Source organism: Thermobia domestica, chromosome 3, assembly GCF_964235325.1.
Source record: "Thermobia domestica chromosome 3, izTheDome1.hap1.1, whole genome shotgun sequence".
Classification (NCBI taxonomy): Eukaryota; Metazoa; Arthropoda; class Insecta; order Zygentoma; family Lepismatidae; genus Thermobia; species Thermobia domestica.
Window position 1 is genome coordinate 344,784,141 of NC_137456.1, and position 27,565 is coordinate 344,811,705.

At 38.0% G+C, this 27,565-nt stretch overlaps 1 protein-coding gene across 15 annotated transcripts in view; it reads right to left on the reverse strand.

Moving 5' to 3' along the window:
• The window catches only part of sick (sickie), a 1,461,343-nt gene that overhangs the window by 279,419 nt on the left and 1,154,359 nt on the right, over nt 1-27,565 (reverse strand). For 14 of the 15 annotated variants that reach the window (XM_081752883.1, XM_081752884.1, XM_081752886.1 and 11 more), the window contains one exon: nt 20,777-20,881. The exons of the other annotated variant lie outside the window; for it this stretch is intronic. In XM_081752883.1, coding sequence (XP_081609009.1) covers nt 20,777-20,881 — 105 coding nt within the window. The remainder of the gene's footprint in view (nt 1-20,776; nt 20,882-27,565) is intronic. 15 annotated transcript variants of the gene reach the window in all.

Below are 27,565 nucleotides of genomic sequence, written 5' to 3' on the forward strand. Positions count from 1 at the left end.
CTTCTTTTCCTTTCCTCACGGATAGTGTGATCGCTGGGGGACCTCATTCCTCATACGTGACGGGCTCACATGACCGATACGCCCAGAAATCTAAATTCTACAACCCCCCCCCAAAAAAAAACATTTACCATACACAAATCCTGAAACGATATGAACTTAGGAGCTTCAACCCCACCTTGATGAAATTCTGTATACGCCACTGGATCTCATGTTAAGCTGTTGATTAACATGTTAAAATTGTGTAATCTCAGTACTTAAAACAGACGCTGTACTCCTATTATCGTAATCTTGTAATTCAACTGTGTTATCAGAAGGCGAGATAGTGAGGGGGGGGGTAGGAATGGGCTATACTGTGAGGGTTGATCTTGCACAGTGGTTTTCAACCTAATTTCTATCACGACTCCATTTTATTACATCCTCTTGCCAGCGACGATAATTTCTGGTTTGTAATAAGCTTGTGTGGAATTTTTAATATATCTATTGCGGATATCCACCTATTTCTATAATAGTAAAATCCATTTCTTGTATTTAGTGGATACAGTAACTTCTCTAAAAGTGAATGGATTAAAACCAAATTTGGTCAGTTCATTCATATTAGAAATATCGAATCCGATCCGTCATACTGTTTCAAAATGGAGACCGTTTGAAAATCTTAAAACTTCATAACTCCCTTAAGTTTGTGTTATATGATTAAAAAATGAAGTGATTTTTAATTCTGGTTTTTAAAATAAACTTGGACAGTTGTTAAATATATTATTGAGTATTTTAAATGACTTAATAATATGAGTCACGAAGATTAAACCGGGCATTGCCGCACTAGTGAAATCACACGATGCTCAGATATCTCATTACATTTCAATTTTATTTCAATATGCTGGATTTGTTGCATTTGTGTTTCACTGGTATTTCAATTTGCAGTTCTCATTAGTTTCATATCGTACCTCTTTCATTTAATTTTTTAAAAACAATTCTGCTCCTGTTCAAAATGTTTAGTAGACTTTTTATTGTTGTTGTTGTTGTTCTTAACAGTATGTATAAAAATAAAAATGTGTCTATCAGAATAAAATTCAAAATAATATTTAAAAATATTTTTCAGGGTTTGAAGCCGCTGGCTGATACTGGCACTTTGTAGATGCAGTATGATTATTCCTTTATATTTCTATTATATTCTAATTCTCTCTTCCGCTTATCTTTGTGACCCTCATGAAACCTTCTCGCGACCTTCCTATGGGTCGCGACACCTAGGTTGAGAAACCCTGATCTTGCATAATCGGATTCATGGTCTGGTTGTTTGTTAATAGTAGGCCCCACCCTTCATAAGGTTAGTGCTACAAAAAGACGCAAAACAAAAACTGAAGTCTAATCAACTAACAATATACGGTGTAGTCAGTTTTCAGCCACAAACACGAATTCATTACAGCGTTCTTGTATCATAAAGTTAAAAATCCGCATCAGCGTGATTAGAACTAACAACCCTTTCGTATGTTTGGTCAGTGTTGTGCTAGGTATTATGCAATCAAGAAGCTATTATAGAAGCCTTGTTATCAAAGAGTAAGCATTACCCCCTGAAAGACAGCTAATTGCGTCTAATCACAGACAAGAAAGATAATAAAAAGAGGAGACATTGGCTAATGGGCTGAGAGGCCTGTCATCCATATCACAGATAACAGAGGACTAGATAAACACCATTGCTTCGCTTCGTATACATTAAACTCGCAACTCCTCAGCGTTTTACGATCTAAGCCAAAAGGTAAACATTTGTTGTTCATTTTCTTTTTACTAGTTTAGTTTCTAATGGGAAGGGGGAGGAGGGAGGGATTCAATTTCGCTGTCACTTGAGTGTGTCCACGCCCCTTTCCTCTGTCGATCGATGTCGCATTCCCACACTCACTTTTCCTCTGTTGCCATGGCGACGAGAGACAACAAACGGCCGATGATGCTGCCTGCAACGTTACGATTATTGTCGCTCCCTTTGAAGGTGGAAATCCTACCCGTGGAGTACTCGCCGGCCGCGGAAATCCAAAGGAACTCACTCTCTGTATTAGAGATTAAAAGCGATCATCATTACATATTGACGGAAATATTCAACCCGAAAATGTATTAAAAAGTTTGTTACCAGTGTTTTCCATTCGATGTGAGGAGCAGGTGAAACCATACACGAAATGTTCCTAACCTCCCATTAGGAGCGATGCATTTCATAATTTTAATGTTGCCACTTTATTGTCAAATAGAACAATAGATCCCTTTCTGAATTCTAATGTTGGTCATTAGTATTGCACCCTCATTTTTACGGCTTTCCAAATTATTTGTACAACATTAACAAAGGTATTCTGCACATCCGGATTAACTCCTAGACTGAGTCGACCGAGCCTAGGGAAAAGCGGCTATGACCGTAATATTCGTTGTGGTTAGAATTTTTGTAAATATGAATATGACATTTACTTTTTTTTCTTTTTTTTAGTTACGCTATGACGAAACACAAGTTATTTAATATTTTTATTTTTATTGTAACCGGAGCTGAGAAGCGGCGGACAAGAATATAAAGTAGCGTAGAATATATATAATTTAATTAAATGCGAATAACAAGAATTAATTTTATGAGCAAATGATAACATTTAGTTTGAAATGTATAATATATGTAACGATATTTAATATGAATTATAATGCATATAGAATAATATTAAACATACAGATAAATACATTCTCGCTTTTAACATTTATGGCCGTTTATTAACAATAGATTTTGGTGGCTTGGTGGAGATTTGTAATATATTATAATATTTATAATAATTTTTGATCGGTTAACTTGTTCAAGGTGGTTGTGGTTTTGACTTTGAGTTTTAATTAATTACAAAGATTTTATAATAAGCTTCACACAAATGGTGATTTTGGTTTGTTTATTGAATTTTTCTTTTTAGATACTTTAGGCGGCGCCAAGTTATGCAGCATTTGAAGGCTTATGCGTCGATTGGGATTTATGAAACTATTGTAGCTATTACTGTGCACAATATTTAATAAACTAAATTATTAAAACTGATTTAAAAAGTTTATTTTACGTTTGACTTTATATTATATTTGATTTTATTTTATATTTGATTTTATATATGTTTGATTTTAACTCCTCCTTAGACCACTCTGGCTATTTTGATTTATTGGCGCATGAGTGCACCGTGACACAATTTAAGTTTTTAGCACATTTTCAGCTAAGGGGGTAGAAGGATTACATAAATAGAAAACCGATATTAGAGTTCAATCGATAGTTTCTCAAATTAATACTGAAACTAAACGTGGGTGTATAATCCTACCACTTCCGGTATTAGTATATTAGTAGAAGGATTAGAGTCGAGACGAAATATATCCTTTGCACGCTGAATTCATCGCAGAAACAGATGCTCTCTCTACCTAATACCGTTTTCACTCTACAGACAGATTAATGTCATATCAGAAATGGTTGATTTTTTACCTCTTACGGTTTGAATTGTGTACTCTACCCTTTTCAGGTTAGTTACATTTCTTCATTTCTACGATTGTACATTGTAAATTTCTCATTTCTCTCGAATCCAGATAGCTTTACCGAGGGAAAGGGGGTTTGTGTTCAAAACAGCATTTTACATACATTAATTGCAATTTAAATTTTTGAACAAAATCAAATGAGATTATAGAAACAAATCTAGATAGGCAATGAACATTTTAAACATGAATTACAGATTTGGCGGATAATTCCGAGATTTAGGATTTAAGATTTAGATCATCTATGGCCATTTAGCCCGTCACGTATGAGGGGTGACGTCTTTCGGTGATCACATTATCCGGGGAAAAGGAAGGAAGAAATGATTGGGGAAGGATGGAAGCAGCCTAGGACCTGTATGTTAGATACCACCCCGGCATTTGCCTGGTGCGAATGAGGAAAACCCAGGAAAACCTCTTTCAGGGTAGAGGTCTGCACGGGCCGGAACTTGTACCCCCGGCCCGGCCCGTGAATTTATAATGTGAGACCCAACCTGAGTCCGAAATATGTTTTAGCATTTAGGCTCGAGCTCAAATAAGCACGATAAGCATGATAATCAAATAAGCCCGAATTACAGAAACTTAATAATTCAAGCGAAATTTTATTTTTTATTTACAGCAACTAGATGTTTAATTTTACGGTTGTTGTTTAAAAGTTCTCCAGAAAGAACGGTCCAATAAATGTTGTTGTACAGTATTTACAAAGTTAGGCCTGAAAAGGCCCAAGAAATATGGTTGTATATTTAAAAGTTTACGGCCGGGGCCCGAAGTGATAATATGCTTTGTAGTCCCGAGTACGGCCCGCGGGTTGGTTCGGGCTTAGGCCAACGCGCTCGGCCCCGCCCGTACAGACTTCTAATTCATGTTCTTCACATATGTGGTAAACAATTACGCAGATGGGGAACTTTATTATGAGGAAATAGGCTCTGTTATAACATGAGCCCACTCTCAATATATAGCAAGGAACATTTTATAAGAACATGAAATATGGAATAAGCATAAAATCAAATATAATAACTACACAAAATTCTTAAGAAAAAGACACTGTGTCATCAAATATATGAATCTCCTATCTATTAAAAGGTTGCCTCTATTTTTAACCGTCCTTTTTTTTTTTTTTTTTTTTTTAATTCTTTGTGGGCGTTGGCACGTTTCCTTTGTGGATTAATCGTTTGCAGCGAATATTCACTGGAGCAGTTAACATGTGAGCAGAGTACGTACGTTACATGACTTTCATTCAACAGTTGTTCATTCCTCTCTTACGTACAATTTCCAAAATTAAACATACGTTAATTTTCAAGAGTTCTTTATCATCATTACACAAGATTTAATTAGCGTATTAATACTGATTACGTTTGCTGTGCACAGGAGAAGCGAGCGAATGGTTCTAAATTGCGAAATTTCATTACTTTACTCTTGACCAGTGTTGTATTTGGGGGGGGGGCTATCGGGCTCAACCCCTTCCCCCGAAATAAATCGGTTTTCCGCATTTCACGTACAACAATAATCATTCTTACCATTTCTAAGAATTTCATTGACTTTCCATTTTCTTATGCCCTTTGTTCAGCAATAATATTGTATTTGTCAAATTTCATTCCATGTAAGAACTATGTTTTTTTTTTTTTTCGTCCATTCTACTCTTCTGTTTCTACGGAACTTTATAGTTATTATAGCAAAGGAATATTTAATTCGTTTAGTTATAAAGAAAGGTAAATGTTTGAATTAAAGAAAATCTAGACGGGGAATAAGTAGACCGACAAATTAGGTAGGCCAAGAAGATGCTTCCTTTTCCTTCTATGAATAGAATAAAAGGTTAGATTCACTGCTAAATTTGTGTGTATATCATATCACGTAAGATTCACTAGTTTGTAACTCTTGCCATTAAAACTGTAATCAGTATATTTCAGCTTTAACTTGTCTCAATATTTTCTTTCAGGTAAAAAAAAAAAAAAAACGTACACAGATAAAACTGAATATTTCCACTTTTTTTCTCTAACGTGTGTCTGTGTGTGCAGGACCGTCATTTCAGATTTGCTTGGGGAGGGGGGTAAGATCTTCCGACATACGAGTTTTACGTTGTTTCCTAGTATATTAGTAGACAGTCGATTAAACTATATTTCATTCTCAAACTCAGGTGGGCAAATGTCCCCCTACTTCGCCGTTTTGTTCATAGTCCCCCCGAAACAAAATCCTAAATACGCCACTACTCTTGATCAATTTAAATCATGAACCAAAGGAAAGACAAGCCATATATGAAAATTAGAACACAGGTATCTTTCGTAGAAATTACTCAAACACCTTTCAGAATAGATAAATTTACCCATCTGCCCTTCATTCATCAACGTATAACCCGTACCCCATTCTTCAGAAAGAATGCGTCTTACACGGTAATGACTTAGAAAAAACCAAGTAACACACATTCTTTTGACTTTCACTATATTTTGAATAATGTAATAAAAAAAAAAAAAGCTAAACATAGTAAGATCAGCAACAACACTGCCTTTTACGGAAGCACTTTGGTTTAGTATAGACGGGCTTGCCTCTACTGCTTGGGGTCCCTAGTTCGATCTCACTCATGTGAGTTTGTGCTAAACAATATTGCGTCTGTTAGTTCTCCATTATTGCGATTGGAGTTCTCACGTATCCTCCTCCATTTTCATTTCACCAAGTTTCATTTATCATCCGAGTCTTTGTCTTACAGAGCGTAAATCTGGAACGTAAAATTCAACGATTTAATCTTTCATTTACAATTTAAGAAACAAATTTATTCATTTATCTATTTATTTCTGAATTCTGTCGACGAATGTGAAACTTAAACTATATAAAACGATAATAAGCCAGTTGTTCTGTATGGTTGCGAAACATGGTCGCTTACTCTGAGATAAGAACACAGGCTGAAAGTATTTGAAAACAAGATCCTGAGACGAATATTCAGACCCAAGAGGAACGGGAATGGCGGAAACTTTATAACGAGGAATTACACAATTTAAACCGTTCACAAACATTAATAGAGTCATCAAATCTAGAAGGCTAAGGTGGGCAGGTCATGTAGCCAGAATGGAAGAAAGTAGAAACGCTTTCAAAGTTTTAACTGGAAATCCAATCGGAAAACGTCCATTAGGAAGACCTAGGTGCAGATGCAAGGGCAATATTAAAACGGGTCTGACAGAAATATGATTACACAGTAGAAACTGGATGCAGTTGACGAAGGACAGAAGTCAATGGAGAGCTTTTGTGAACGCGGCATTGGACCTCCGGGTTCAATAAGCTATACACATAGTTTCTTTAATTTTTTTAAAAACTTTTACTTGTTTAAAAAGGCTTTCGATGTATAACGGTAATAATAGATCATTAAACATTTCATTTTCATTTTGAATTGTCTTTTAGTCATAGACTGTTTTTATTATTATTATTATTATTATTATTATTATTATTATTATTATTATTATTATTATTATTATTATTATTATTATTGATGAAGCAGTGGAATAAAACTGGAATACTCTCCTAATAAAATCTTATATTGTATGAATAATGTGTCTACACGTGAGCTTACAGCAAAGAGGTGAACACTCTACCACTAAGCCGTTCGAGTGTTTTAGGTGACTTCGTTACGAAAATTATTAAAAGAAAACAATGAGTTTTCCAATTTATCGACACGTAGTAAACACAGTTGCCAGAAGAGAAAATTGTAAAAAGGGTCAAGCAATAAAAAGTTAATAGTTTATCATTTCAAACAATGTCAAATTATGGTCGCTTCTTCTTGAAGGAAAAAAAAAAAAGATAGTTGATTATGATTATGTTGATGATAGTTGAAAAATTCATTCCAGTTTTTATACTTAATTCAGTTTTCTGCTTCTTGTAAATACATCTAAACACGAAATGCCAGTCTGCAACTGCTGTAATTTTCATTGCAGTACGTTATGTCACGAGAGGGTTCAGTGCCAGAGACAAAGTTACATAAATCAGATTTGTGTCGCTGCAGAATACAATAGAAGTTATCAAACGTGGCTCTTTTCTGTAGCCATTGGCGACAAAAGCTCGGAAGAGGAATCCGCAGGGATGGTCTTTGTCAAGGGAAGAAAAGACTCCCCTGATAACACTCGCGCACCAGCAGATATCCACTTCCATTCGGGAATCCCCAAAGGAGAACTCGTATCGCAAAAGTAAACGAAATGTGTCGCACTAAGTAAAATATGACAACCAATATCTGGAAAGATTTTCTCTTCTACGGCACCAAAATGGAAAGTAAATTGAAACATGGCAATTTCATGAAATATCTCTCGACTATATAGACACATAAGAACACCAGTACCCAAAATTAGAGAATTAAATACGAGGAATTTCAAGAAGTTCGTGTCTCCGTGGGGACGACAACACAGTCTCACAGACCCGGGAATGTACTATGACCTTTCACAGGATAATAACATCAATATGCCTTGCTCATCCACCCTACTCACCTGACCATCTTCGCCAGTGACTAATGGCAGTTTTCTACACTGAAGGATTGATTGGAGATGAGTTTTGTGTCCGGAAAAGCTCTCCGTATTAAAATATCCCCGAAAACACTCCTCAGACGCCTTTAAGAGTCAGGTAAAAGTGACAAAAATTTCTTCGAGAAATGAAAGATATAGGACATAGAAAATGGAATGTAATTTTTCGCACATACCTCGTAAAAATCTTGACGTTATCTAAGCCTTAAGCCAGGTTGTCACTTTACAAAAATCTTGTAGCTGTCATTAAAAAAATCTTCCAACTCCATCTTTCTATTTACTGTTTACACATTACAACTTTCTGAAAGCAAGAAAGATACTCCAACCATGCAGCACTGCACTCTAGTGGACTAATATTGAACCTCATTAAAAACTATATTTTGGCGCGCTTCCCCTCCCCGCCCGAAACAATCCGTCGTTTCGGAAGCGGCAAAACTGTTTTTCTTTCTCTGTGAGCGGGAGGGCGATAGCAGGTAGCAAGCAAGAGAACCCAGAAAGTTGCACATGGTTTGACTGCTTGCAAGATGAAAAAAATGTTGTATGTCTCTTTCAAGACCATGTTTAAATGGAGAAATATTGTAGGGTTGCAAGATTTTTCTTTATGACAGCTACAAAATTCTTGTAAAGTGGCAACCTGGCTTTAGATTCTCCGTGGATGAACTGGTTATCAACATTTTTTGATCAAGAAGTTTGATTGACAATACTTTAAAATGAATTGTTCTGCAATGAAGTAACCTGTTGAAGAAGAATGTTTGTGACAGTTTCATTCTCCATTAACGTCAACGTGATACGATTAACAGCCAATCACCCGTCACATACACTCAATTACAACTCATTACAAGCCGCCACCGGCACACTCATATTCAGTGGAAACATTTCAAGTGTAATTAGTAACCACATCTTTCATTAAATTACATCCATTTAATAATTGCCTGAATACTTACAAGTTCCCTTTTCACCGATTTTTCAACACAATGTACTCACGTATCGCTATCCACGTATCACGTATTGCTTAACATGTGTAAAGCATTGAATTCAAGAGTGATTCTGTCTCGCCTGCACTTTTTTCTCCCGGATTTCAATTGCAGAAATCAGAGAATATTAAAAAAGTTTCTCTGCGTCTTGCAGTTGCTGGGAAAGATTATGTTTACATTGACACCATAAAGATTCAGTAATTGCAATGCACGAATTATTGATAATATTCTGTGGCATCTAAATATGTAGTGGGACCTATAATAAATCTTGATTCATTCGCCATCTTTTACCATCATCAATCAGGATCAGGATTGGCATTTAGATTTCTGGGCTTTCGGCATCTATGGCCATGTTAGCCCCTCACTAGGATTAGAATTAGGAATTAAATTTCTGGACTTTCGGCATCTATGACCATGTTAGCTCATCACTAGGATTAGAATTAGGAATTAGATTATTGGACTTTCGGCATCTATGGCTATGTTAGCCCCTCACTAGGATTAGATTTCTGGACTTTCATCTATGGCCATGTTAGCCCATCACTAGGATTAGAATTAGGAATTAGATTTCTGAGCTCGGCATCGATGGTCATGTTAGCCCATCACTAGGATTAGAATTAGGAATTAGATTTCTGGACTTTCGGCATCTATGACCATGTTAGCTCATCACTAGGATTATAATTAGGAATTAGATTTCTGAGCTCGGCATCTATGGTCATGTTAGCCCATCACTAGGATTAGGATTAGGAATTAGATTTCTGGGCTTTCGGCATCTATGGCCATGTTAGCCCATCACTAGGATTAGGATTCAGATTTCTGAGGCATCTAAGGCTATGTCAACCCATCACGTATGAGGAGTGATGTCCCTCGGCGATCCCATTATCCGAGGAAAGAGAAAGAAAAAAAGGATTGAGGAAGGAAGGAAGTGTCCTGGGAACTGTATGTTAAGTACCACTCCGGCATTTGTCTGGTGTGAATGAGGAAAACCTTTCTCAGGATGGCTGGCCTGAAGTAGCTTTTATACTTTTTCGACCGAGTGTCCCCACCGGGAATTGAACCCGGGATCGCTCGCATTTAGTTGGAACTGTCAAAGAAGGAACTGTATCCTGAAGGATAACAGAAGATAAGGTGGAAGAAAAAACAGGGAGATGAAGAAAGGGTAGTTGATGAACGATAACCAAGGATTGCTACGTGAGGACCATAGTATATAGAATCCTCTGAATTTACGAAAAGTGAGGGCACAATATAATGGTAATGGACTCTTTCAGGATACTGGATTAATACAAGCATTAAGGCATATAGAACGGTAAGTGTAGCAACTCCTTTCGCAATAGTCCTTCCCCTCCCGTTGTTAGAATAAGGGGTGGGCAAAACCGGTTTTTATAAAACTGGAAACCGGTTACTAGAAAAAACGAAACCCGAAAAACCGACATTTCGGTTTTCTCCAAAACCGGTTTCGGTTTTCTAAAAAGAACTGTTCAGTTTTTCACCTAAACCGGTTTCGGTTTTCTAAAAAACTTCGGTTTTTCACCGAAACTAGTTTCGGTGAAAACTTTTGGAAAACAAAACTATTTCTGTAGAAACGGATTCGGTTTCCGGAGAACAACGAAACACTACTCTGGTCAGAAATAGAACAAATTTTGGGAACAACCGTAACCGGTTTTTGTGCCCACCACTAGTTAGAATCCACAGAATAAGATCAAAGGCACAAAAGAGGTCATCAAAGAATGAACATCAAAGTCTAGAAGTATTCCGGATGCTCTTCTCTATGGAGAAACACGTCAAACATTCGGTTTCAACTTTTCAAAGCTTTTCTTTTAAATATTATTTCTACTTTGGAGGAATATTTTTCCTTTTTTTATTATAAAAATATAGCCAAATGAATCAATTTGCCACTTCCGTGAAGTTCAGGTTAACATCCGCGTTGCATGAGGTCAATTGAGTCACGCGTTCAATGGGCTATCACGCGGTAACCTGCTCATGTCAGTCATTCACCTTATCATTCGATCATTCACTAAACCAGGTGGCTCAATACGTTGTCCGCTTCTGACCCAGTTGATCAACCATGGAAAAAGCAATACGGAATTCACTGAAGCCTAACCACGCGAGTCGGTTGATGAATTTAGAATTTTCATTTAATATATTCAACAGAATGCAACAGGCTTGCGCCCAATGGGAGTGTTCCTTTAGGATTATATTTATATAATATAGAATTCTCCAATGCTAGGGCTATATACAGAGTGATTCAAAATGATGTGAACGATAAGGAAACGTTCTATAAGTGATAATACTCTATGAACAATGACATCTCTATGGAAATAGTTTCAATATTATCGTCAAGTTTTGTTTGGAACGAGCGTAGTAGTTTAAAATTTATCCGCTTGGTGGCAGTGATTAGTTCCAAGATGGCTGCCTGTGGTGCAGGGAGAGCATTTTGCGTTTTACAGTTTCACGTTTTAGGGTACTACGTGAGTTCCGTACAAAATTTCATAAAGATCCACCATCTAAGAACTCCATACGTAAGTGGTATGACAAATTCAACAGAACGGGATGCATTTGTAAAGAAAAATCGCCCGGTAGGCCGTCCACTTCTGAGGCAGATGTCGGAAGGGTTCGAACTAGTTTTCAACGCAGCCCACAAAAGTCAACAAGGAGAATTAGCAAAGAGCGATTTTTTTTTTCTGTGGGAACATCTAAAAGACATTGTCTACAAACCTCCTCTCCCCCAAGGTGTGAATGAACTGAAAGAGCACATCCCCGCTGCAGTGCAAACTGTTTATGGAAACATATTGAAACGGGTCTGGGCGGAATTGGAATACCGAATAGATGTATGCAGGGTAACAAAGGGGGCTCACATAGAACATTTGTGATGTACTATTTTGACTTTTTATCACAAAAACTTGGAGAGTTTTAGCATTTAATTGTAAGATTTGAAACTATTTGGATGATTAATAAAAAAAGTTATAATGAGTTGTATTATGTAGTAATGAGTTGTATCGTTCACATCATTTTGAATCATGCTGTATACACAAATACTGAATACCGATTGAAATTATACAATGTTTTGTTTAAATTTAAATTTATTTCCTAAAATCCTAAATTTCTAATGATATACGAGGGTGAGTCAAAAATTATCCGTAATGTAGCTATAAGTTTTGTTACATTGTTCATATTTACCTTTGTCCTCGTTTATTTTATTGTTATGCTTTTAAGATCATGCTATGAAGTTTGATACTAATTCCTTCATTTGTCTTCCTTCTGTTGCAGATAGATCATGGCCACTCCATTGGAAGTTTGCACCAAAGAGGAACAACGAGGAGTGAGTGGTCCAGGTTTTGTGGTCGGAAGGTGTATCAGGGACCCCAATCCATCAAAGACTTACGGCACAACACAGAAACAGTGTCTTGCCGCAATGAAGTGTACACAAATGGATTGAACAATTCAAAAATGATCGCACAACTGTAAAGCCACATTGTCACGTTAGAGAACTTGTAGCTGTCATTAAAAAAAAAAAAAAAAAAAAAAAAATCTTGAAACCCTACCATATTTCACCATGTGCACATAGTCTTGAAAGGGTCATAAAACATTTTTTTTTTTTCCATCTTGCAAGGAGTTCAACAGTGTGCAACATTCTGGGACGTATTGCTTGCTACCTGCTATCACCCTCCCGCTGACATAAAAGAAAAAAAACAGTTTCGCCGCTTCCGAAACAACGGATCCTTTTGGACAGGGAGGGGAAGTGCGCCAAAATACACGTTTTTAATGAGGAGGTTCACTGTTTGTCCACTAGAGTGCAGTGATGCATGTATGAAGAAACCTTTCTTGCTTTCAAGAAGTTGTAACATGTAAAGAGTAAATAGAAAGATCGGGTTGAAAGGTTCTTTTTTTTTTTTTTTTATGACAGCTACAAGATTCATTTAACGTGGCAATGTGGCTTTACGCACGAGGAAGGAACCAGACGACCATCTACCTAAGTACAGCCACAAATGATGACAACATTGAACGTACACGTAACATGGTTCTGTTAGACAGACGAGTGACTATTGATGAAATGGTACATCGTCTGGAAATTAGTCATGGTTCCTGATACACCTTCCGACCACAAAAACCGGGTCACTGCTCGCTCCTCTTTGGTGCAAACTTTTAATGGGGTGGCCATGATCTAACAGCAACACAAGGAAGACAAATGGAAGAATTAGCATGAAACTTTCATAGCATGACCACAACAGCTTAAAAATAAAAATAAACGAGAACAGGGGTCAGTATCGACAACGTAAGAGAAGTTACAGCTACACTGCGGATAATTGAAAAATGAAATGAAATCTCTAGTTTTACGTCCCACGATTATGCCGGTTAGGCTAAAGGAGACTGTGATGATGAGAGATGAGTGAAATGGTGGAATGAAGAAAGTGGGAGGAAACGGGAGTACCCCGAGAAAACCCACGAGCACGGTGTTTGTCCACCACAAAGTTCACTTGGCGGAGGCTGGGATCGAACCCGGGACCCCAAGCACCAGAGGTGAACGCTCTACCACGGAGCCACCGCGCCCCCCAAGCGGATAATTGACTTACCCTCGTATTTAGTTTTCAGCTCTAATCTGAACTTATTTCCTGAATCAGAGTAATAACCAGTATTATTAAGATTGTAATACCAATTGCAGAAAGGGTACCCGGCATGTAATCGGTTTAATCTTCTAGGGGGAAAAAAAGCATCCGAATTCGTTATTCCGAGTTTCTGAACTAACATAAGAAATCAACGCATAATTTCCAATAAATAATCTACACAGTAACGTCTTAATTTTATAGAAAAACACTAAATCATTGTAGACTCGCCGATCTTGAATTTAAATGATTCATTTTTTTTTCAGTCACAACGCTAACTAAATCAATTTCGAATAAATCAAAACCAAAAATCTGAAAAAAAAAAATTCTGGCAATTGTTTTGACGGTGGGGATTTATATTGGTGAAGCATAATTAAGTCAACAAGACAGAACAATGAGGAAAGAAGTATATTTATAGGTACATATTCGATCTTCATCTGATAAAAAGAAGGATATGCCAGATACGCAACGCTAAGTGGATAATAGTATACAGTTTGCACGTATTTGATAGAAGTGTCCAACAGATGGCACTAGTTGTCAAATTAGTGTTATTCTCACAAACTGTTATAATTTTAAGTTTTTTGTACACTCACACACACTTTAAAATATTGGAACAATCAAATTTTCCAGAATAAATAAAAATTTCAGACCACAGCCTCAATTAGTAGCCGTTTGGCTTTCTTTTAGATCATCGCTGTCTATGAAATAAGTTTTAAATCTTGTTCAAACAGCTGATATTCATCCGATTATCTTTGATGGAATCAGTGGCGTACGCAGAGTTTTGTCAAGGAGAGTTCACACTCTCATTACTTTTTTACCATAAGCTTGATTGGTGTATTTTACTCTTTCATATCTTCTTGAACGAGGGGGTTAAGTCTCGAAACACCACTAGCGTACGCCACTGGGTACAACTCCGGACTTTTTTTTTTTTTATCAGTATGACGGACCACTGAATTCGAACTTGGGACTATTCGTCTTCAAAGTGAAAACACTAACCACTGGTCCGCTCGATTCATAATCGTAATAATAAAGGCATTCTTCTCGGCGCAAGAAATTCGAAGCAAAATTTTCGTTCTAGTGATCTCGTGATCACCCTGTTAAAGAGCATATAAAATACGTGTGGATGGGATTGTATGAGATTCCTGACCGACATTCTACCCCTAGCGCTGCTGTTGCTAGTTCACTCCCAAAGGACCATCACGCGCCTACACGCTTCTCGAATACTAAAAACGAGGAATGTTCCAAACAACGAAAACGGTAGAGGAAGACGAGCAGTTTTACCACGTTTTTAACTCGAGTGGCTGCCCTCTAACTGCATCCACAGACACCTGCTGACGTTAAGAGAGACGTAAAACCCTTCACAATACGTACTCTTAACAGCGAACGACAGAAATTTCCTTCAGCACACCTCATACACCTAGTGCTTTATTATTTAAACCTTCAAAGATTCTGCTTTTATTCTGGCAGCAACAGGGGGAAAGTTGTATATAAAATTATTCCACGTTTTGAGACCAGAGAATGTTATATGAAGAAACGTCAAGATCTCAGCTGAGTCACCAGTTTCTCAATCTTGGTCCATAAATTTTAAGTTCTTTATCTTTCTAAAGCATTCTAAAAATTTCAGAAGCGAACAAGCTACTTGTAATGTACAGGACAAAGCATTTTTAAATGGTTATAACACAAATTAGATTAGTAAATATACAGGGTGTTTCAGAACAACACCGACAACGTTTGGGAGGTGATTCCTGACACCAAGATAAGACAAAAAGTATAGATTATCGTGGGTGCACAAATGCTTCCTTTCGGAGTTGTAGGCTGCCGAAAATATGAAAAATGAACTTTAAAGGTCCATAGCTCCAAACCTCAAGGACCTACGGTAGTTGGGTTAAGACTTCACTTAGGAACTAATATGTGCGCTATCCAAAAATGCATGTTTCAGAATATTAACGTAGTAACAACAATTTTTATAGAGTGAGTTTGGCTATAATTTGAAGTACTCACCAACTACGTCTATAAGAATTGATGCGGAAGTACTACAGGATTTTGAAGCTTCGATATTTGGATAGGGCACGTACTAGTTCCTAAATGAAGTTTTGACCCGACTACGGCAGGTCCCACAGTTTTGGAGCTATTGACCTTTAAAGTTCATATTTTCAGGTTTTCTGCAGCCTATAACTCCGAAAGGAAACATTTGTGCACCCACGTTGATTTATATTTTTTGACTTTTTGTTTAGTGTTTCAATTGTTTTCGTGATCGAACAGGGCATGCGAATAGTTGAATTTGGCATATGGGCGAAAAGCATAAGGGCTTTGAAAAATTATGTTTGGAGAACAAAACGAAAAGGGTTTTGCCCTATTTTTTATGCTGAAAATTCTATTTTCCATTGTTTACAATGGGAATTCGCGCGTCAGATGTTTTACCCAAGGTTAAATCTATGGGCATCCCGTTTTCAGGTGATTATTCCTCAATAGTATATCCGATCGGGACATTCCACCCCGTACGACCCTCAGGGGGCGCGGTGGCTCAGTGGTAGAGCGTTCACCTCTGGTGCTTGGGGTTCCGGGTTCGATCCCAGCCTCCGCCAAGTGAACTTTGTGGTGGACAAACACCGTGCTGTGGGTTTTCTCGGGGTTCTCCCGTTTCCTCCCACTTTCTTCATTCCACCATTCCACTCATTTCTCATAATCACCGTCTCCTTTAGCCTAACCGGCATAACCGTGGGACGTAAAACTCAAAGATTTCATTTCATTTTTCCCGTACGACCCTCAGCGCACTCTCGAATCGCTATGTCAAATTTGGTTAAGCATAATTCAGGCATCTTGGAGGAGTATCGGATAAAAAAACTGAAAATGAAATATTTAAGTCTTACGTCCCACGATTATGCCAGGTAGGCTAAAGGAGACGATGATGATGAGAAATGAATAAAATGGTGGTATTACGAAAGTCAGAGAAAACGGAAGAACCCCCAGAAAAACCAGGCACACGGTGTTTGTCCACCACAAAGTTCACGGCGCGAACTGGGTTCGAAACACGGACCCTATGCATCAAAGGTGAATGCTCTACCACTGAGTTACCGCGGCCCGTCCGGATAAACTAATGCCTAAGTCGAGTAAGGAGGAGCTTCGGTCCAATTATTTATCTTACTGTTTTACGCGACAATAAATAATACAAATAAACTATTTTTTATATCACAAACAAGTACGACAGTGTGCAATAAAACAGAAAAAGTTATGGCATTATGAAACAGCAGGTGGTCTATTGTTCCGAAACGCACCAAATACGTTCGAGCCGACGTTTTCTGCGCGTTTTTTATTGCTTTCTCGTTTGTAGCGCTTTGTGATTAGCCATTCACATTTAAATACATGGTCAGCGTATTTTCAAGCGTACGCATGAGCCATAAAAACGCGCTGCGAACGCATCGATTAGTCATGCGCTAAGAGTATGCAAAAACGTCACGATGAACGTGGACGTTGTTGCGTGAGGGAACCCAGAACACCTCACTTTGAATTCGTTTCCCAAGAAGGGCCCGCGGGAGCAGGGTGTTGAACTTACAACGTTTTCTCTCATTCAGTGTATTTTCACGGGCAACTATGACTTTAACAGTGACTTTCACCTACTGAATCATTTAAAAAATAAATTCCTAGCTTTTATGCAACCTGTAAAGCATCAAAGCATTAACGGTTGTCTATCACAAACATGACTATCCCTTTCTGGATCTTGGGTTTTTGGGGTATTTTTTTAGACTTTCAGTCAAGCAGCTACTGCATCGTCGCTATTTATCCTAGGATCATGGTTCATACCTCATTCTCTTCAGAATGGAGCAGGCTTTCAAATGGTACCACTTATATGCCCATACCATATATCAGGAGAGGGAAAAAGTTATGTCAAAGGGAAAATTTCGGGGGGGAAACTTTTTTCACACTTTGGGCCCCTCTGGAACGGCCCTGCGTGAACGTAGAGATCTCTGACAAATACTACTCGGTAGACTGAATGCGTGTGCCAAATTTCAAGTTTCTATCTTTAATAGTAAGGGCGGGAGAAATTTTATCAAAAATCTCCACAATGGCCCAAATTACCGCAAAAGACCCTGATCTCAGGTAAAAAAAAAAAAAATCCTGAGACATCTCTATTTACCCTAAGATTATAATCCGCCAATCATTCTCTTCAGAATAGAACTGCCTTTCAAGCGGTACCATTCACATGTCTCCATCATGTATCTAAGGTGGGAAAATTCCGAAGATAGTAGGGATGCGCACGAGACGAGTCGAGACAGGAATTTCCTGACAAAATTCGAGTCGAGACACGGCTCTTCCAATAGAAAAATATATGTTTTTCGAGTCGAGACATCACTTTTACAGAACATTTTCGAGACGAGACAGTCACAAATCTTGTCTCGTGCGCATCCCTAGAAGATAGGGATTTTTTGGTAAAAATATCCTTTTTTTCAACTTTTTGCCCATCTGGACCCCCCTGTTTTAACGCAGAGATCTGAAAAAATCTGTTAAATACTACTCGGTGGACTGAATGTTTGTGCACAATTTCAATCTTCTAGGTACAAAAGTATGCCCACCCCCCCAAAAAAATATACCGACAATACCCCATATTCCCCTATACAGAAGGGTATTTTGATAAAAATTCGCTGAGGCATCCCTAATTATCCTAGAATCAAAGTTCGCTCATCATCCTCTTCAGAATAGAACTGCCTTTCAGACGGTACGACTCACGTGCCCCATCATGTATCTGAGGCGGGAAAATCGCGAAGAAAGGGAATTTTTTGGTTAAAATATCCCTTTTCCCAAATTTTTGCCCCTCTGGATTCCCCCCGCTGTTTTAACGTACAGATCTGAAAAAAAAATCTGATAAATACTACTAGGTGGACTGAATGTTTGTGCACAATTTCAATCTTCTAGGTGCAAAAGTAAGCCCGCCAAAAAATAATGAACATAGGCTTAATAAAGAAAACACATTGTTTAAAGTTATGACGTCATCACTTCCTCTCTCAGCATTAAGGTGTGAAACCATACGTAACGTCTTCTACAATGCCTCTGGACTTGAAAAACAACCAAACAAACAAACAAAAAACCGGACGAAAAAGCTCAAATAGGGGGGTTATAACGCAATGTATCATGAAACACCCGTATGGTACAAAATTATACCATAAGATCCCGAAAGGGCTATTAGTGCAAAAAGTCTTTGCTGTCTTGATCAGAATTTCTTTCTTACACGATAGTTTAAAATGTTAAATTTGTTGACAATAATTTAGGAAATCTTTGGGCGAATTTTTAAAATTCATCTTTATTATTTCTGAAAAATAATAATCGTTAATTTATTTTACAATTACAAGATAAGGACTTATGGAATTATTATTTACAATATACTAATACAAAAACAATAAGGTGCGATAGAGGTTTCATGTGCTGTTAATTCCTAAGTCGTTCAATGTGAACTTTATTGTAACTTTAAGCAGTTGTGCCAACATATATAGCATCTGGGTCTAAGACCTTCAAAAAGTCTGTTAACCACTAAAAAATGAACACGACGCCATTTAAAAAGAAAAAAACAAAAACTAACCAGCATTTAGTTCATACACTCCCAAGAAAAGCTGTTGAAAATTATCCAGATTTGTCGGTTCATGCCAAACCTCACGTTTATTCAGCTTTATTTACAATAAAGATGTTCACCAGAGAATAATGCACAAAAGCTGGACCGAGTTTTCTAAGCAAATCAGAAATCAGTGCTTCGTGTTTCAAGTATGTTGATCTCTTAGGGTGAGTGCAAGCCTACGGGTGAAAGAGTCAATAGTTTTCATTTAAGAATACTTTCTAGGATGGTCTCTCCACTCGACAGTGCCTTATTAAAAATGTGTTAGTTTATCAAATACAATGTACTAGCGATAGTCAAATGAAAGTGCTTTAGAAGTACCCTAAAATTTACAAATTAAGCGCGATCAAAGTTTGCAACAATGATAGACATTGATTGAAATGACCGACAGATGTCACCAACAAGTTACAATACTACTTGAGGGCAGAACAGTAGTGTCAAAATGGCGGAATCTGTAGCAGTACGAAACGAACACTTTTACGTTTTTCGTTATCTGAGAAGGATAAAATCAAACTTATCAAAATCCACTGAAGAATAAAACGTGTATTATAGACATGCATGCTTGTTACTGCAGCCTAAAGCTGCGCAACTATATCAGCTCCAGTACCGTGCCGTGGCGAGCGGGGCGACGGCCCCGAGCACCGAAGTAAGCGCCGCAAAATTCGGGAGAAAAAAGAAAAATACTTGGAATATATGAATGGGGGTGTCGTCGTATACTCTCGCCCCGGGCGCTGATTTTCCACGGCACGGCACTGGTCAACTCTATAGGTGACACTTCTCTTACACTATATATATATATATATATATATATATATATATATATATATATATATATATATATATATATATATATATACACATTTTGGTCATAGGGAAGCGGGTGAGGTTCGAAGTTGAACCACCCCAGTGTTACATAATGTCACGTGGTATTATTATGGGGGTAAAGGTGGAAGAAAACGAGCCCTGCGGGGCTTCTAGCCCCTTAACTCGCTGACGCTCCCTCATCTCTGTTTCGTAACGTAAATAAATCACTTTTTATCATTGTATATTACGTACAAGGGCAAATGAGTTATTTTTTATCTTATTTTCATGATAATAGTGTTATAAAAATTTAAAAAAAAACTTTCCTTGGGCCGGGTTTGAACCCACGCCAAAATCGATTGTCATTAGTAGACCACTCGGCCACGATGACCGACAGCAACAGGCGTTAGATATGTGCTATATGTATGCTACGTGAAGAGAAACTGATAACTTCAACCAATCAGAACAGTGTATTTCCTATGACTAGAGTCGAGCGTGATTACAATATATGCGTTCTAACTGGGTAATGCTTTCTGTTAAGTCACTTTTCAAAGCATGGTTATCAATGTTGCAAACTTTCACAACTTCGGTGCAAACAGTCAGTGTTTTCATTTGACTCTCCCTAGCACATTGATACAGCTAGTGTCCTGGTTACACGCATACGGGTGGACCATCAACACTAAATAAAAGAAGGACAATCACAAAGAAGAGACAGAAGAAGACCAACACCAAAAAGAGAAGGAAAGAAGTGCAACAGACACCACACCACACCACAATACACGACACCAAATCCACACTTACCGATGAGACTTATGTTTTGAACCCGCCTGTCCAGGAGGGGGCGGTTCTCCCTTTCCCCCAGAGGGGCACCCGCCCCCACTAGGGGCGGTGTTAGGGGCGGGAGTCCTGTGTGAAAAGAAAATAACATGTACAGCGTTGCGGCAGAAAATAACGAACGACTAAAGCCATTTCGTATACACAACAAAATAAATGAACAGCAAATTCAAAAAAACTTAAAACATTTAAGCGCTATCTACATGTTTAAAATGAAATAAAATTTTAAAAAAAAGCGCAAACCAGAATCCCACTATTTTTCTTCCTGATTTTTTACTAGAGAATCTCAGCAACTTTGTTAGATATACTAAGTTAATAACAGTGTACGACGGCATTTCCAGAAGTTTTTAATCTGGCACTAGGCTACATGCCATTGGTTTTAAGCTATTCATGGCATATAGTGTCATCTAGAGAATAATATACCAATTTCAACTATCTAGCCACGTTAGTGCGTATCGGAAGCAGCCACTAGAATCAGAAGCTGTCCACTGAGCTCATGTACAAGAATGCTCGAGTCTACACGGTTGTTGTTGCAAAGACTGTAGTGCCAAATCTGGATTGTAGAGTGGGTGTTGGACCTCCTCGAAGCTATACTCTTTTTCATTGCGCAGGCTTTGCAACAACAGCCGTGTGAACTGGATCACTGTGATGCAGTAGGGGAGCTCAATACACACCAACTGATTCAAATGACAGCCTCCAACGAACTGACACAGCTTCACAGTTGAAATTCATACGTTATTCCTTCCATAGATGGCACCACATTCCATGAACGTCTTATTATCAATGACACGATATTTCAGTATCAAACCAGAAGCTATTGGAAATACCCTCGTATATTTACTAATCAAATACATTTAAGAGCAGATTATTGCCATCAATAAACTCTTAAGGATCTTGTATTATCACACCAACCACAAATTAGTTACTAGTTTGCTTTACAATGTTGTATCCTATTTTGAGCCACACCTTATTTCCGGAAAGTTATTTTGTATTACATTCCCATCTTCAGAGCCTACTCAGATCCTTTTAAACAGACTCCATACACCGAGTGGGCATCTTCACCTAATAACTCATGGCATATCATGAAGATTAGAGAATGAGGAGGTTTGTGTTATGTTAGTTTCTCCGTTCAACCGGTTGTTCGTCTCTCCTTCAAGACCTGTTTTCGAATACCCTCAGCTTGTTTTTATCTTGTCATATTAATGCCATTTTTGCTCTTATACAGTACTACGGTAACACTATGCTATTATAAGTGTAGTTTAAATTTTAACTTCCTAGATACCAGTTGCAATTATACGAGTTTCGCATTGAGTGATGTCGCGGACTTCCCGAAATCAATTTATTTTAACTTCCCTGGCCTTATTCCCACGGTACACGGTGGCTCAATAGTAGAGAGCTTACATCTGGTGCATGGGGTCACTGGTTCGTTTCCTAGTCAAGTAAATTTGTGGTGGACAAATCGTGCCCGTGGGTTTTCTCCGGGTACTTCCGTTTCCTCCCACTTTCTCATTCCGCCAGTTCATCATCATTCATTTGCTTTAGTCATGGTCTCCCTTAGCTTAAATGGATAACAGGGGGACGTTAAATTGAAAGATATCATTGCATTTTTTTTTCTCATTCCCACATGTTACAGTTGTACCTAAGTATTTAAATCTATTCACTTCTACTGTCGGGTCATAAGGGCTTAGTGGCGCTAATCTCTGGTGCGATTGCAGAACATGTGAGTTTATGGTGGATGTTATGGTGGAATTGGTTCAGTTAATTACCACATAGTTGTTGCGAATTAAGAATATTGTAAGTCTGTACAAACCACGAATATTACAGAACACTTAACGAACAATTAATTTGTAGTCTGTCGCCTAAGTATTTGTGAGTGTATTAGGGTTACGCACATGGAAGTCATAGAATAAACTTTCTCGGAATTGATTAGTCTATTTTGATTGATTTCCATAATCAAGTATTAAAGTAGTTATTTATATTCTTTCGATATTGTGTCTGTTCTCTTACCAGTAATACCGGTAGTACAGGACCGTATCCACGGGGGGGGGGGCTAAATTTCCACTGCCCCCCTAAAATTTTCACGGTAGGCTTGCAAATGAACTATAATATGGTTGGGTCGCCCCCCTTCCCTACATTTTTGGGCTGGTTACCGGCCTGCAGTAGTATATAATACAGTGTGATTAGTTACAGTAAACTATTCCAACAACTGGCGTAACGTTGACAAGAAAACTAAAATTAACATTTTCATAAATTAATAGTGAACACCTTCGTGTGCATAGTTTTCTCGGGGTCCTTCAATTTACTCCCACACTCTCATTCCACACTTTCAATAAGCATCTGCTTCCTTTATCCTAAAGGGCATGAGATGTTAAAATAATCTAGTTTATTCTATTGATTACAATGCTGTTGCCATCCAATATAGTTGCTTGTCTCCATATACTTTGTATGTTTGCTTCCAGATAGATGTGTCTGACACTATTTAAAGAACAAGTGATTTTATTTTCCTCATTGTGAAGTTGCGGTAGACTTCTAAAATACGGAAATTCAAGACTGAACGAGAATGAGAATTGACATGAAATTTATTCTTGAGACGCCGATTCCATAGAGAAAAAAAATCCTTTCTTGACATCTCTTGCTGTTTTTGGTCTGTGAAGTTGTTCTGGATTTCCAGCATTTCGAGTTTCAGCAGAAAGATAAGGATTCAGATAAAACTATTCTCGAGATACTGAACCGATTATTATTATTATTATTATTATTATTATTATTATTATTATTATTATTATTATTATTATTATTATTATTATTTTAATCTCGTTACCTATTATAGTTCTGCTCTGATATCTGTCAATGAACAGACACAGCCATTATATGAGACTTCCAATCTTTTTGCAAAGCTGGGGGCGCGGTGGCTCAGTGGTAGAGCGTTCACCTCCGGTGCTTGGGGTCCCTGGTTCGATCCTAGCTTGCGTCGTGTGGACTTTGTGGTGGACAAACACCGTACTCGTAAGTTTTCTCGGGGTTCTCCCGTTTCCTCCCACTTTCTTCATTCCACGATTTCACTCACCTCTCATCATCACCGTCTCCTTTAGCCTAACCGGCATAACTGTGGGACGTAAAACTTAAAGATTTCATTTCATTTTTCTTTTTGTACAGAATAGGTTGGAAGCCTGATAATTTGTTTATAAGCTGATTTTTTTTTTTTTTTTTTTAACTAGAATACATTAAAAGATTCGTTCTAATGACAAATCTAGTCAATTTCCAGTGCAACTGACTACATGCCCCATACTCTGTCGGTAAGTCTTAAACGACATAATTGAAGAAAATCCAACAATTAAGTTAGAAACTTTTTTGAGTAATTAAGCATCATTTGGCTGCCAGAGATGGAAACGTGGCACTGCCTGGAACCTAACCAACAGCCTTTTTTTCTTAAGAACAGAAGAACGGGAAAGCAAGCACTGCAGCACATTCGGAGTTCGATCAATACAACCTCACAACACACAAAAAGAAAAAAACTTTCTCTCGCTCGGATTCACGTTTCAGTTCGTGACTCACACATTGTAAATCCAATTTTGCCCCCTTCCACTCACTTTCAAACCCCACTTTTATATCTATAGGATTACGAACATATGATCTCCAATTGCATTAACTACCGTTAACAGGCTCGTGTTATCTAGTCAGTAGCACCATCGTATTTAGAGCTTATTTTAAATATAGATTGTGAAACTTAAATGCTACTTTTTTTTTTTTTTTTTTTAATTTCGTCTTATGTGTCGTACAAAACGCACTAGCAATATAACCAAACGCCGTAATTATTCTAAGATTTCTTTTTCATACAAACAGTTTACAATAGGTTGCGCGAGGTTATTGAACTTATGTAACAAATTACTAAATAAGGATACGCGATGACAGTTAATGGTAGAGTTATATAGAGTACCAACATGAATGCTAATTGAAGCGGAAGAAAGCTTTATCAGCGGATATATCCCGCTTCGTCTAGTGGAACTAAGAAAAAGTCCTGAGAAACTTTCACTCACAATGGCTGGCGATAGGGTTTAAGAGGTCCCATAATCACTGCGAAATTAAAATACCACTAATTTTACTGTAATTATGTGATATCTTCAAATAGATAAAAGATAATCGAAAAATGGAACAAGAGCTCGCTAGACAATATTATTTTACATGAGATACCGTTATCATAACTCACTTATCTGCTTTCCATTTCCAGCCATTTAGAAAATCGGCATTTATTTTCGTATTTTTAAATGGCTGCAAACGGAAAGCTACTAGGTGACTCGTGATAACGGTACCTCATGCAAAATAATATTGTCTAGCGCGCTCTTGTTCCACATTTCGATTATCTTTTATCTATTTGAAGATATCACATAATTACTGTAAAATTAGCGGTATTTTAATTTCATTAGTGACTAGGTCTCTTAATACCTAAGATCGCTAACTGCTCGCCTACGTCCGACACGATCAATGCAAATCATTGGTGATGTAATATTAAAAGAAGGGGAAGGAAACACGAAAGTACAGGAGAAAGCCCATGCATACAATATTTGTTCATGGCAAAGTCCACATAATGTAACAAGGATTCGAACGCGCGAATTTTAACTCCTATCAATCTCAGTAATTATACTTCAGAAGCATTACTTAAAATTAATTTCAACTTCACAGGTGGAGCGTTTCAGCTTTACACGACCTATCAATGGGCGTGCACAGCGAGAGACAAGAGGGGTCAATGGTCTTCTTCTAAATTTTCGAAAGGGACTCGGTTCTTTGAAATACATGTCAAATCGTATTAGCTTTCCTTACTCATCCACTACAGTATTTAATATATTTACCGTAGTTAATAGGGAACACCGTAGTCTGTGGTTAATTATAGCGTTGGACTGACGTCCGCGTGGTCGATTCCCGGCCGGTGCTTCTCAAGTTTTGGCATCCACTCACCGTCGTGAGGCAAACTGGGGCGTCACGTTAAAACAGGACATGCCTCCCACTAGGTCTAGAAAGCTTGTAATGTACCTGTTAGAGGCAGCGCGCTCGTCGCAAGGCTGGAAGTAGTTCAGCCAGTCGCTAACAGATGGCGTTGTAGCAGCTCAGACCACTAAAAGAGCTGTTACGCCTAGTAGTTTTACTATAGTTAACAGAGTTCTGCAAAGTGCGTCAATAATATTTGTATTACATGAAGTATTATGTGCATCAAGCTATGTATATTTCAGTGGTGCCCACCCCCTTATGTCCATGACGCACCCCCCCCCCCAATTGTCTATCCGTAGGTGTTCTTCCATGAAAAAAACTTCTTTTCGATTGATTTTTACACTCCCTCAAACATATTTATATAGATTTTTACCCCCCCCCAATATTTCAATGACGCAGTTTGCGTCATAGCCCCCCTCTGTGGGCACCCCTGTGTATTTGCGACTTCGCATAAGTGTCGGTCTTTTATCCTCCCCCTCCCCTCGAAAAAAATCGGCCGGGAGTTTCTGGACCTGTCCACTGTTGTTAGTACAACAATCTGGTCTTACTACTATCATAATCTTTTTTGGTGTGAGTCTTTATACCTTGGTTACAATGTACTAACTTCACCTACAAAATAATAAAATTAATACGGCCTTCATTTGTTTAAAGAAATAATATTTTCTCGAATTAAACGCTTACTTTAATCCAATGCTTTATTCAACACGTTATTAACTTTGCACAGATAAATCAGTGTTTTGTTTTATTCAATAGTTGTTTGGCATATTTTATTGATTACACATTCGATACCCGGTGGATACCTGTTGTCCAGTAGCTGACAAAGAATAATCGTGTGGCGACAGGAACTAAAAACATAACTACATACTGTAAAAATGGAAGATATAATTTTAAAAAGACCTTGATTACGAAAAATTTGAATTCTGAGGGACAGTACTGAAAGCGTAGTAGGAAAAGGAAACAGGATTTCAGTTGATGGATTATGTATGACAGATACACCAAAAATCTTACCTCAACACTTGGCAATATTTAAAAATGACAGAAAACTACGTAGTCGTAGAGAAAGAAAAAAGTAGGCCAAAATGTGACAGATAACTAGCTCTTTTACACAGCATCCCCATTCAGAGGTACTTTTAAATTATATGACACACACCAAACGTACGTGCCGTTCACAAAGTGAAATGAAATCTTAAAGCTTTACGTCCTACAGTTATGCCGGCTAGACTTAAAGAGACCGTGATGATGAGAAATGAATGCAATGGTGGTATCAACAAAGAGGGAGGAAACGGAAGAACCTCGAGAAAACCCACGAACACGCGGTTTTTCCACCACAAAAACCCACTCGGCGCAAGCTGGGATCGAACCCGGGTCACCACGCACCAGAGAACGTTCTATCACTGAGTCACCGTGTTCATTACGTGCTGTTCACATATAACCTCCATGTTCAATATTTGGATGAGAGCTTTTCGTCACTTCTCAATGTAATCTCCACATCCTCGAACCACCTTTCAAAAACATGTGCGTAGTTGTTTTGGAATGCATATTTTAGCCGCTGGAAAATGTCTTCTGAAGGCACTTCTGGACGGAAAACGTCTGCCTCGCCGTAAATCTTTCAGGTTGAAACGGATAGAGATAATTAGGAGATAGTTCTTCGGAAGTAGAATAAATAAAAGGATCAATCTGATATTCTTAGCCTGTAAAAGACCATTTTCGGGAGACCACATTTTTCACATTCATCTGTCGAGGAACCAGCGCCGTAACTTATTTTTTTTCTTGGGG